The 14,221-nt window shown below is 34.2% G+C and overlaps 1 protein-coding gene across 1 annotated transcript in view; it reads left to right on the forward strand.

Moving 5' to 3' along the window:
* VIPR2 (vasoactive intestinal peptide receptor 2) overlaps window positions 1–14,221 on the forward strand; it is a 134,181-nt gene that overhangs the window by 32,109 nt on the left and 87,851 nt on the right. Inside the window, exon 3 of the mRNA XM_052000371.1 lies at window positions 11,108–11,215. Coding sequence (XP_051856331.1) covers window positions 11,108–11,215 — 108 coding nt within the window. The remainder of the gene's footprint in view (window positions 1–11,107; window positions 11,216–14,221) is intronic.

Genomic DNA, 14,221 nt, shown 5'->3' on the forward strand with positions numbered 1-14,221 from the left:
TCCTTTTTCTATCATTATTTTTTTCTTTTTATCTTTCTTTCTAAAAATTTCCCTGGCACTGAATGATACATATTTAAAAGATGGAGAATGAAATGAATGGTAAATAAAACCAGGAAAGAGGAAGGTTGGAGACAGGCAGGAATTAAATTAATTTTTGAAAGTGTTTTTGTTCCTCTCTGTAACCTTTGGTTATATATATATATATGTTGGTTGTTCAGTCAACTCTGACAAAAATTTTTCTCTTTGGCTGGCAGAGCAGAGCTAGTTTTTTTGGAAATAGTGATCTCTTTCATCTTTCCATTCATTCTCCAAACCTCTCTGCTAATGAGCCCTACTAATGTTTCTGGTAGTACTTCATCTTCCTCCAGCAACAACTAACTTTACTCCAGAGGAATTCTAAATGTTCACCAGTCAGAGCTGGCTGTTGCCATATATATAGTCATACATGCTTATTTACTGTCCTTTTTCTACTATTTAAAAGTTGACTGAATTTTTTAAGCATTTGCATTTTGGTTTTCTATTCTATTAAGAAGATAGAATAGTAGCATGGTATGCAGAAAGGGACACTAAACTGAACACCTAGAGACCTGAGGTGTCAGGTTGGATCTGTTGCTAATTAGCTGTAGGGCTCTGAGCTCATGATATGAACTCTTGCCAAATCTCAGATCCATAAAATGAAAGCGTTAGAGAGCTTCAAAAAAGTACTGTATTTAGAATCAAAAGACCTGGGACACAGGTCTCAATCTCAGCTCTGCTTTATACTACCTCTACGATCTCCGGGGAAGTCACTTAACCTCCTCATATTTCAATTCTTTCAAATTTCAAATGAGGCATTTGGATTAGTCTCTGAAATTTCTTATAGCTTAAAATCCATGATCATCATAAGAATCTATCTATATTTATGTTATCTTGGAAAACTTACTTGATTCCTCCGGACCTTGTTTTCTCCAGTGGTAAATTGAAGGGATTGGACAAAGGGAACTCCCTGGTCCCTTTCAGTATATATTATTCAGTCAGCAAACATTTATTAATTGCTTGCTATGTTCCAGACACTCTAAACAATGCTTACTCTCAAGGAGTTTACATTCAAATGAGTGAGACAACATGTAAATAACTACATATATACATGATATATATACAGAAAAGATAATCTCTAAGGAGGATATAGGGAGGGAAAATCAGAGGCTTCCTATGGAAAATGGAATTGGAGCTAAGTCTTCAAAGAAGCTAGGAACACTAAGAGATAGATAAGGCCAGAGAACCTGGTCCCTTTCAGCTCCAACATTCCATAAGGACATAGTAATCCTCAAAGTACAGTGTTAAATATTCAACTTCAAAACATGGAGAAAACCACTGATATCCTTTTAGGTTACCAAAAGAGATGTTATTCTAAATAGGTAATATCCCATTATAACTAATACCATTACAAAAAGAAGTTTTATATAGCAAAGCTATTCCCACGTTCTGACAGATGGTCCTTGGAAATTGCTTTGTTGATCTGCTTACAACAAACTCTAAAATATCTGTGTACCACAAATGCTTTCTCTGGCCTCTATCCACGTAGCAGTCATTCTTTATATTGAAAGAACCTGACTGAGGGATGCTTTTACTGTAGGCAGGAAGGAAGGCAATTAGGATGAGCCAGTTAATCCTTATGATGAATTCTTGACAAATTCTTTTGTTTTGCCATTAAGTAACATTTATAGTTCAAATACTTCAACCACCTGAAAAAATAATATTTAGAAAATGTCTTCTCTCCCTCCCCTCACCCCAACAAGTATTATTAAATTATATGTGTCAGGTACTGTACTAAGCACTGGATGTTTTTTTTAGGCAATAGTGCAAAAAAAAATCCAACAACTTGGAGCAGAGAAAAGGAGATATCTCAAAGGCTCTCAGAGTTGGAAAGGACATTACTGGGTCATCGAGTGCACTGCATCCTCTGAATGAGCACATCCTTTTCAAAAGTCTTTTCAGGCAGTGGCTACTCAGTGTCCATTTGAAGACTTCCAGAAAGGAAGAACCTACTCCCTCCTGAGATAGCCCATTCCACTTGGGAGTAGTTCTGATCCTTAAGAAATTCTCCTTCTGTCAAGTCAAAATCTGCTATCCTGCAACTTCTACCCATTATTTCTTGCTCTGATTTCCAGGTTCAAAGAGAATAAATCTGTTCATTCAATACTTCAAGACATTAGTGAAATCCAGATTTCCCATCCCATCTTGTTGAACGTACCTTTTTGATAAACTACACCAGGGGTCAGCCAAATATGTGCCACAAGCCAAATTCAGCCTGCTGACTGTTTTTATACAGTCTGGCAAGCTAAGAATGGAAAATACAAAAACCATTCTTAGTTTTCAGGCTACACAAAAACAGGATGGGACTGGATTTGATAATAGTTTGCTGACCCCTAGACTACATCATCTATCAGTTTAGAAGTTAGGAAGACCCTAACAGCAGTAATATTTCTTATTTTTATTTTCAAGATTTTTTTTCTTTTCAGTTCTTTCTAGAAATAACTCTGAGGCAATTTCTGAGTCCTCATGCTAGTGAGGAGAAGAGAGGAAGCTAGAAAAGTCCTTTTATTTATATTGTGTTGTCAAGGCATACTAAGTACAAAGGACTTTTTCTTGTGTGTGTTCAATATTCATGGGCATTTAATGCAAAACAATTATAATATTAAACAAATTTACAACACTTTGCATAAGGTAGTATGTGCTATCATTTATTTTATAATTTCTCAATTAACCTGATGATTAAATAGTGACCTATTTAATGGAAAACTAATCTTATGACCTACTGGTTGAAGGCTTCAAAGTACAATGTGAACTCAAATTTGTGAAATCATTACTATGCTACTGTACTCTTTGAGTGCCTTATAAATCCTGAAGTTGGTTATAGTACATATTATGAATAATGTCAAAGACCTGAGCAGTGTTTAGACCAGCCTCTTCCTCTCTTTCGTAAAAGACACTTGAAAGGTTGATTCCAGGTCACTTGGAGAGGAGTCATTTCACAATCTGTAACCTCAGTATCACAGTCTGCTCTTAAAACATTTAAGCAGACATCAGATCAAATTTCTCCAGTTACAGATAAATAGTAAATGGCCTAGTAAATTTGGGGAAAGAATAGGATCCATAAACTGTAATATTAATCCAAGGTCCATGAGGAGCTTTGAAATCCATGTAAAGAGTATGCAAATATAGGGAACAGTCTTTCTCCATTCATTCATTCACTCATCTAATGAAGATTGATTATGGTCACTATCAACAAAATTCTATACTAACTAGGCTATAAGATATACATATACACACATACACACACACACACATATCACTGACATGGCTACCTCTTCCTTTGGAGCAGATCATAATTTATCCAGTCTTATTCATTCTATGCAGGTGTTGACTATATCTATATGGGTCATAAAGCCCACATAGAGAATCTGCCCCATGTACCAGAGCTCTCTAAGGCTGCACTTGGGTGATAACCCATCTGTTTAGCTTCTCTCTCATTATATGATTGCCAGCCCATCTTCTTTCCTGAAGATACATTATTGCTGTTTTTTCATATACTGTTAAATTACTGTCTTAAAAGTATAAGACTTTTGTAATACCCTGTCTATTTGATGCCCTTCTTGGATTTTTGAGATTGTTGAGAATATGCAATAGTTTGCTTATACTCACTATATATCTTTCCATAGACTCTTGAATTCTTCCTAATTTTAATTCTTCAATAATTGTAGTGTGTTGTGTTGAGCAATAATATAGCAGGACTAGGTAAATATTGGTTGGTTTATGCATGAATATACCTATATACATACATTTGGTATCAGGGAACAATTCAAGATAATTGAAAATATCAAACAGTTCTTAATCTCTTCCTCCTTTTCAATTCTGGAACTGACTCAACATCTCTCTGAAATGTCTACTAATTGTGTGTGTGTGTGTGTGTGTGTGTGTGTGTGTGTATGCAGAGAAAGAGAGAGGGAGAGAGCGAGAGCGAAAGTGAAAGAGAGAGAGAGAGAGAGAGAGAGAGAGAGAGAGAGAGAGAGAGAGAGAGAATTTCATAGTCTGGAAAATAAGCAATTCTCTTTCTTTTTTTCTGTGGATATTCTTAGTCAACATACATATATCTATATCTATATATGTATATAATATAGCATCTGTCCTCAAAGAGCTTAAAATTCAATAAATATTTATTAAACACCTACTCCATGTAGAGTAAAATGCAAGATTTTGCTTATACAACAGCAAAACAATAAAATCTCTGAAAGAAGCACTACTTTTAAGACATTTATGTCTTGGTATAGGAAGGAAGAAATTGCATTGGTGAGTTAAAGTTCTCTCTAGCCTCTTAAACCATATACAGCTTATAAAATGTGTGTCTTTGAAATATACCAAGAAAATCACCCAGGCAGAAAAGAATGGCAAATTATACAAAGTCAACTCTAGTTACTTTAAAAAAAAAAATAATTGCAGCTGAAGTGTTTATTCTACCTTGGCTTCACTTTGTAGTCTGGCAAATTGTGCTCAGAGAATGCAAATTAATTAAATTTTAGCCTTAAACCATAATTAAAATGTGTTTGTTTTGTTTTTTGTTTTTTTTTTTTTTACAATTTTTCATAATACATGTCAAAGATAAATAAGAAATATTTTTTATTGTTGTTTGTTTGTTTGTAAGTTAGCTTTTATTTTAGATTTCTATACCATTTCCTCCCTTCATTAGGGGGGGCATTTTCTAAGATTTCATTTCTTCTCTCTCTTTTATGTTTTCCTTCTGTGATTTGATCCATTCAGATATATTCTACTTTATATATGGATGACTCCCAGAATTACATCTTTGGCTATTCCCTGAACTACAGTATATGTCTCTGCCATACATTTTCATGGAATTGATTTGCCATTAACTCGAATTAAATATGCCCCAAAGTGAAATCATCATCTTCCCCCAACAAGCAGAAGAGAACAACTCTTCCAATTAATTTTTCCACTTAAAAAAAAAAACTGGCATTCTCCCAGTTACCTTGGCTGGAAACTTCAATTACTTAATTTATTTTTAAATTCAACTTAACAGAAATGTATTAAGCACCAATGGTGTGCCAGAGAAAATAGAACATAAGTTCCTTGTATGCAGGCACTTAGACTTTTCTTGAATTGAACTGAAGAAATATCAGGAACACACTGAAGTGGAAAGATGTGATCCTTGTCTTCAAGGGTCTCTACTACTCCACACATTAAAAGCCTACTAGATTACCCTCTATTTTCTCTACTTTTTCTCTAATCTCTGAGAAATCTATGAGAAAACTCATCTTACCAAGATCAACACTTCTACTTGTATCCTGTATCTTAACAAGAAATTTGACATCTCAATCATTCTTTCATCTTCAAATTCCTTTGCTGCTATCTACAAATATGTTCAGATCTTTCCCATCCTTAAAAAAGTTTTTCTCAATTTTGTTATCCCCAGCGGAGATCATCCTGTATCTTTTCTCCCCATTCTGAGGAGTCATATGAGATCACAAATTTAAAGTTGAAAAGTACTGGGGCAGCTAGGGTGGCAATAGAGCACTAATCTTGCAGTCAGGAGGACCTGAGTTCAAATTTGACCTCAGACATTTAACACTTCCTGACTGTGCTGGGCAAGTCATTTAACCTCAATTGCCTCAGCAAAAAAAAAAAAAAAAAAAAGTACCCCAGAGACTATCCTATAATGTCTCCATTCTACAGATAAGAAAATTGAAGCCCAGAGATGATAAAGAATGGGATTAAGGTCACACAGATAATAAAAATTAGAGTTACCAATGACTCTTTTCACTAAACCTCTTTTCCCAAAGTTCCCGCCATGTTTCCTCACTTGTCATTTCCTCATTCACCAGTTGTGAATATCTGGCCACTGGACTCAGATGGCTCTGCAGAAGACAGTGAGACTGATGACTTTGTACAACCCTCCCTCACTTAAATCCAATTGCAAGTCATTAAAAAATAACTCTCTGATGTCAATGTCCTCTTCAAAGAGCAAATAATAACAACCACTACAACCATTTAAACCATTCCTACCACCTGTTACACTCTTCCTTCAGTCTCCACTCATAGTTACCTTACCCTTATTCATATCTTACCTTATTTTATCAAGTAGGTAGTTCTGTAAATCTTTTCAGGATGACCCTAATGTACATTCCTGTTCCCTTTTCCAAGCAAAGTCATTGACACTTCATTTGAACTGTTTTGTCTGGAGTTATCTCTGTGTACATTATTTCTCTCACTAGATTAAAAAATTCTTGAGTACAGATACCTGTTCTATATATCTTTGTGCTCTACTTATAATCCATAATATAGCTCCTTGTAAATACAGGAAACATTCAATCAATATTTAATGAATTCAAAATGAATAAAATAACAGCACTAGAAAACTATTAAAAATATTAAAATTACATTGCAAAGTTTGGTGACATATACTTGTAATTAATCTCTGTAAAGGAGGCTAAGACTGGTAGATCTCTTAAGTGCTAGAGTTTTGTGCCATAGTAGAGATAAAGCCATTTCAAGGTCAACACAACACTAATAAAAGTAAGCCCTGCAGTAGCATCTTTTTTAAAAAAGCATTTTTAATTCCAAATTCTCTTCCTCCTTTTACCCCTTCCCCACCCACTGAGAAAACAATTAAAATAATAACCATCATACATATGAAGTCATGCAAAAAAGTGTCCACATTAATCATGTTATCAAAAGAAAAAAAAACAAGAAAAATTAAGTGGGGAAAATGTTTTATTATGCATGTTAATTCTCTTTGTAGAGGTGGGTTTCTTCAATCATGAATGCTTTGAAATTGTCTTGGATCATTGTATTAATCAGAATATCTAAGTCTTCATAGTTAATTATCCTTACAATATTGCTGCTACTGTATACAATATTTCCCCAATTCTGCTTACTTTATTTTGTATCAGCTCATATGAGTCTTCCAAGGTTTTTCTAAAACCATCCCCTCCATTATTTCTAACAGCATAGTAGTGTTCTGTCATAATCATATACCATAATTTATTCAATCATTCTCCAATTCATACTCTAATCCTTTACTGCCACCATACATGAATACTCTGCATATAAGTTAAATAAATAAGGTGACAATATACACCCTTGTATTCCTTTCCCTATCTTAAACCAATCAATTGTTCCATGTTTGGTTCTAACTGTTGCTTCTTGACCCACATATAGGTTCCTCAGGAGACAAGTAAGATGACCTGGCTGGCATTTCCATGTCTTTGAGGGCTTTTCAAATTTTGTGGTGATCCACACAGTTAAAATTTTAGTGTAGTGAATGAAAAGCAGAAGTAATTTTTGAACTTCCTTGCTTTTTCTTTTATCCAGTAAATGCTGGCAATTTGGTCTTCTGTTTGTTTGAAAACCAGCCTTCTCTTCTGGTAATTCTTTATTGCGGAGCCATTGTTGCAATATCTTAAGCATAATTAATCTTCCTGGCATATGAGATAAATACAATTGTTCAATAATTTGAACATTCTTTGACATTGTCCTTTGGGATTGTGACATAAACTGAGTTTTCCAAATTTGCTAGTAAATTGGGTGCAGCACTTTAAAAGTATCATCTTTTAGAAGTTTAAATAATTGAGTTGGAATTCCATCACATTTACTAGTCTTATTGATAGTAAAGCTTCCCAACACCATCTTGACTTCATTCTCCAGATCAGTAACCGCACCACAGCCATAATCAGTGATGGTAAGAACTTTCTTGTATAGTTTTTCTGTGTATTCTTGTCACTTCTTAAGCTCTTCTACTTCTATTAAGTCCCTATCTTTTTGTCTTTTATCATGCCAATTTTTATATGAAATGTTCTCTTGATACCTTTGATTTTCTTGTAGAGATTTTATCTTTCCCATTCATTTTTTTTTCTTTGCATTGCTCATGTTAGACAGTTTGATAAGGGAAAAGTAGTACCATAGAGTTTTTAAATTTGCATTTTTCCAATTAATGGCAATTTGGAGTGGGTTTTTTTCATATAATTATTGATATCTTTGATTTCTTCTAAAAACTGTTCATATTTTTTGTTTAATCACTTGAGGAATGGTTCTTATTTTTATAAATTTAGCTTTGTTTTCTACATATTTGAGTTGTGAGGCCTTTGTCAGAGAAATTTGCTATAAAACTTTCCCTCTATTCCTTCTAATTTGGGCTGAATTGGTTTTATTTTTCAAATCCTTTTTAATTTCATGTTATCAAAATTATCAATTTTGCTTCCTGTGAGTTTCTCTAACTTTTGTTTGTAGGTGAACTTTTCCTTATTCATAGATCTGAAAAGTATTTTTTCCAGGATCCCCTAACTTAATTATGGCATCAATCTGCATGTCTAAATTATATAGCCATTTGGGGCTTATCTTGGTACACAGTGAACTATTAGTCTGTGCCTAGTTTCAACCAGATTACTTTCTAGGTTTCCCAGCAGTTCTTATCAAATAGAAAGTTCTTGTCCTAGGTGTCTGGGATTTGGGTTTATCAAAATTTAGATTACTATGTGCATTTGCTTCTTCATATTGTCTCCCATTTTGCTCTATTTCTTAGGCAGTACCAGATTGCTTCATCATTCTTAGTAAAGTGGGAAAGTGTTTAACCTTACCCTCGCCTTCAAAATTCCTCTCTAGGTGCCCGGGGGCACCCTGTATAAGCAGTTGTTCTGACCCTTGCCTTAATCAAGGATTCCCATTGTTGACTTCAAGATGCGATTTTCAAGCATTTCTTATAAATGTGGAATATTAGTAAGAAATATGTGCTTAAAATACAGATGCCCTCACTATAGGTGCTCATATGATACTAACCTCAAGGGAATTTGATTTCTTAACACAATATTCCTCTTTTGACTCTCAGAGTAATATTGAAGAAAATTATTATCTTCCTTTAAATTGATTTTTAAAAATTTTACAGCATTTATATAAGAATGATTTTATTATTTGTTTGTTGGGTTATCCTAAGATGAGTCTTACTTTTAGGATTATGGGACTAATCTGGAAGGAAATCTTCATTTTAAAGATAAAGAAACTGAAAACCAGAGAGATAAAGTAATTTCCTCAAGATTATACTGAGATTGCCTGTGGAGCACAGTTGGGATGAAAACTGGGTCCTCTATTCTAAGCCCAGTGTACTTTCCATCATAGATTGAATTTGATGAGAACATGTTTTCATTCGTGTAATTGTAATGTGTAAGAAAACAAATCTTGATTTGCTAAACTTGGTTTATATCCAACTTTACAGTAGCACATCTGTTTGGGTTTTTTGAAAGCAAGACATTCTGTATTCAAACCACATATTATATATTTATTACATGTTGCCAGGTAATATTTTCCTTTGTAATTATTTTTATGTGGTTCTATTGTGGCTTTTTTTCCAACTGGATTCAGTCTATTTTAGTTTGTAAACTCCTGAAGGTCAGCCATTATGTCTATTTAATTTGTTTTAACCTTGGCTAACACATTGTATATATATGTATGAAATCAGTAGAATCATAATTCTAGAAATGAAAATCCTTCAAAAGATAAGCTACTCAGTTCCCTTCATTTTGCTGATAAGAAAACTGAGGCCCAGAAAGATTAAGTGAATTATCCAAGGTCACTTAGATATTAAGAGATGGTCAGGATTTGAATCCATATCCTTTGACTGTAAACTCAGTGCTCATATTGATATTGATATTGATGATGCCCTTATTGGATGAAGATGATGATAATAATGCTCTTATTAGATGAAGATGATGAAGTCCACTATAATTACAAATGTTGTTTACCTTGAGGCATGTTGGCTGACTAAAGCAAATAAGTTTCTTATTGAATAGCAATTCAACACAAATATATTAAGAACCTAGTATAAAATAATATCTGTCCTCCAAAAGCCCACAGTTGACTTAAAGAACTTATCTGCTGATATTATAGTTCAATTGAATGATCGGGAGCTTTTGAGGTGGACAAGAGAGCTGTCTCAGTACCCTCAGTACTTAGGCAACCTAATAGATCAACCTTTTAAGAAAATGATGGCAAAGAAGATGACCTGTAGCTCCTGACACAGAAAAGATCTGGATGGCACAGTGGTTAGAATACTAAACTCCAGATTCAATTTTGGCCTTAGATATTTACTGACTGTATGATCTCGGGCAAATCACTTAAATCTCTCTCTATTAGTGTCCTTATCTACAAAATAGGAATGATATTAGCACCTTTATCCAAGGATTGAAGAAAAAAGATCATATTTATAGAACCCTTTTTGCAAATTTTAAAGGACTTTATAAATGTTAGCATCATTATTATTGTTGCTGGGGAGCATAGGATAGGGCACTGACAGATCCAGCAATTCAAGCCTTTAACTGAACTGAGTCAACAGCTTAGGCAAAGTCAACTGACCCATAATAGCTAGTCAAAGATAGAATGATAACCTCTTTGAATGTCAGGGAACAGAAAGATATCTATGCCCTTGAAGTCAGTTCCCTGGGTTATATGTAGGAAAGCAATATTCCAGATCTCTTCTCAAGAAAGGAATAAAGATAGTAAAATGGCTGTACTGGGCTTTCCATAGTATGGCATCCTTAATCCTGGGGCCTGACCTGGTAATGCTAGTGGGTCCAGACTCAGGACCATAGCACAGCAAGAAGGAGTTAGCCAGATACAAGAATCAGTCGGTCGACTGTCATTATTAATATACCAGGACTAGAAGCTCACTGCACCAAGTATCTTATAAGGGGAGGGTACTATTTTGTGAATCAGGAAAACAACTCAAAAAATTAAAATGCAGGTATTTGCAAACTAAATTTATTTTTTCAAACATGTTTCTACTCTTGATTTTTATTTTTTAATACTCCAAAATTAAATGGAATAGAAAAAATAAGGTGATATAATTTCCATAAAATCATTGCTGTTAGTTTCCTTTTGAGAAAGAATTTGAGAAATAACTATGCAATGATAATTTTTTTTTATTTATACAGTGTTTTTGCAAATCATTTTAACATTTACATCTTGACTCTCTCTTTATGACTTCACTCATTTAAACTTTTTTTTTATTTGCTTCAGTGAGCAACCACCTCCTTACTTCCTTTATGTCTTTTTAAATTTTTTACAGCATGTAGTGGAGTCTGGGACAACATTACGTGCTGGCATCCTGCTGACATTGGAGAGACTGTCACAGTTCCGTGTCCAAAAATATTCACGAGTTTAAACAACAAACCAGGTAGAGTATGTTTTTATTGAGAATTCTTGGGGCTTTCCAGAGTGCTATTTTCTGTAGATACTGTGGATCCTGGAAAGGTAAAAAGAAACCAGAATGCCAGACCCCTTGGGTATTTATTACACTAAGTTAAAATGGGGACTAGCCTTCACCTGGATTTTGATAAATGTTAGTTTTAGAGAGAACACAAAGTTTCCTGCTTGGGACTGTTCACCTCATACAAATCAGAGGAAGGAAAAAAAAAAACATTGTCCAAGAAGAGATGGTATTTGAGTAGCATTTCCTTTACAATCAAGGCCAAATAGCTAACTCTACATATTTACATCTGTTTGCCTAAAAGGTATATGTGTGTGTGTGTATGTATGTATTATATATATTATATATATATATAATATATATAAAATACATACATAATTTATAATTTATAATTTGTGGTATATGTGTGCATGTATGTGTATACATGTACATATGCCAAATTATTTATGCATATACATTGAAAAATATGTGTATATACATGTATCTATATAAAAAATTCATATTCATATACTTATACATGGAGATAGAGAGAAATACTGCCACTAGATAACAATAGCTAAACTTTATATAGCACTTTCAAATTTATAAAGAGTTTTAAATATATTGAGTCATTTGGTAGTTCAATACTGCCCTGGGTGTGAAATAGATACTGTAGGTATTATTATCTCCATTTTTCTGATGAGGAAACAGCCTCAGAACTGAAATGGTTTTTCTAGTAAGTAATAAAATCATTATTCAATTCTTAGTTTTCTAACTGCAAATTCAGGGCTCTATGCACTGTACCAGGATGGCTTCCACTCTAGAGCAGAAGGCAACCCAAATAAGAATGTGAACTTGACTTTGATATATAACCACTGATCTTAAATAAGAGCCTGTCAGTCCATTTCTCTGATTGGACAAAATAGTAGAGTCAGAGATATCATAAGATCCCAGAAGGAAGTTCTTCAGTTGATTTTACATGAGAGTGGGATGAGAGTGCAAATTTTTAGTAGCCTTCAATGTCAGTATTATAGAGTCAGTGGTAATTATATGGATGGACTGACTCCTAAATATTAGTGATTAGGAGAACTTGTCATTTTCTAGAATGCAGGCATATTGTTTGGTTGATTACTTGTAGTCCAATTCTTCATGAACTCATCTGGGGTTTTCTTGACAAAGATATTGGAGTGATTTACTATTTCTTTCTCCAAGTCATTTCGCATATGAGGAAACTGAAGAAAACAGGATTAAATGACTTGCCCAAGGTCACAGATGGCAAATCTCTGAGCTCAGATTTGAATTCAGGTTTTCCTGACTCCATGGTCAGAACTCTAAATACTGGGCTACCTAGCTGCCCAGAATGCAGGCTACCACTTATTACCTAGTTTAATGTCCACCCTTAGCCCCCCATTCCACACCTTACTTTAGTTGAAATTTTATTTTTTCTCTGGGCTTCTGTAGAAATTCTCAAAGTGTTATTATGATCAGGTAAAAGATGAACTGCCTTCTTGGGTTTCATAGCAAATTGAGCATCCCTAAGCAGTGAGTTTCAAATGAGCACATCCTCCATTTCTTGTTCTCTGTCTTTATTTCTGCTTGTGTATTATTCTAGCTCACGTCCCTATCCTTACCTTAGGCTTTCAGGTATTTATAACAGACAGAAGACTGCCTGGGGAAATAAAAGGCAAATCCTGGGGTCTTTGGAACTACTAGAAAAGACAGAGATGCAATTAATTTTTATTTTAGGTAAATGATGAAAGGAAATACTTTTGTAGGATTGATAATTCTGCTTCAGGCTGAATAGAGTTTAGTAAGGATGACTTGGTACAAGGATGAAAGGACGTAGGTAGGATAAGTAGGAGAGCTTGTAGGAAAAGTTTGAAGATGATAACAACCATATCTCATTACTTTCCTTGCTTCCAACCTCCATTAGGGTGAGTCTTCATTACAGCACATCTGTCTATTGCCAAATCAGCATTTAAAGGACTTAGGAAATCATAAGTAAGTTGAGTGTATGCTGAGTTGTTGAATCTATCTACATTAAGATCATTGATCATTTTCCAGGTCTGAGAACCTGAGAGTAGCTGAGTTTTCATGAATCCCCATCAAATCAATAATATTCCCATTGAACAATTTAGGCTGAAGATTATTGTTCTAATATTTTTAAATTATTTGGCATCACCTGGACTCTTTCTAATCCTGTTTTATGGCATTAAAAAGGCTGTTACAAGGATTCAAAAGCAGTCCAGTGGTTTTCAAATTGGCCCATACCAAAATCAAAAGCTGCTAAGGTAGCTTTTTGCAAGCATCCAGGCAGAAGCAGGCTGGGGTTCAGAGGAATCTCATGAGACCTCTGAGGCCTTAGTTGTCATTTTAAATCACAAGCCTTTGGTTTTTAATAATAATACCCCTAATATTGATCTCATAAAATTGACATGCATGGCTTTGTCAACCAATTAACAAGCATTAATTAAATGTCTACTATTTTTCAGGCTAGGTTCTGGGAATACAAAGAAAGGCAAAAATAGTTTCTGCTTTCCAGGAACTCACAGTTTAAAAACAACTAAAGATGGGAAACTTTAAAATGCTACAGCTATCAATCTGAATATGTTTTGGAATATTATCAGTATTTTAATCAAATATACTATGTGCAATGCTTTTTGTTTTAAAACAAAAGATTATGGCAATAAGTTATCTCTATTGCTATTAGGTGAATCGAACGGGTTAAGGGGGAAGAGCTTTAGAACAACAAAGCTTTTTGAATCTCTCTAATAAAATTAATGCATAATGACATATTCTGCCAAGGTGTCTTTCCAAAATAAAGATTGTAAAAATATATATGAAATAGGGATAGAACTGGATATACCAAACTCTCATATAAGAAAACTCTCTACCCAATGCATCATTATCTTCTCTACAATTTATTATTTTAGAGAGTTATCTGGAGCAAGATATATAAAGGGAGCTGAATATAAGATGAGGGGAAGGGGGATA

Source organism: Antechinus flavipes, chromosome 5, assembly GCF_016432865.1.
Source record: "Antechinus flavipes isolate AdamAnt ecotype Samford, QLD, Australia chromosome 5, AdamAnt_v2, whole genome shotgun sequence".
Classification (NCBI taxonomy): domain Eukaryota; kingdom Metazoa; phylum Chordata; class Mammalia; order Dasyuromorphia; family Dasyuridae; genus Antechinus; species Antechinus flavipes.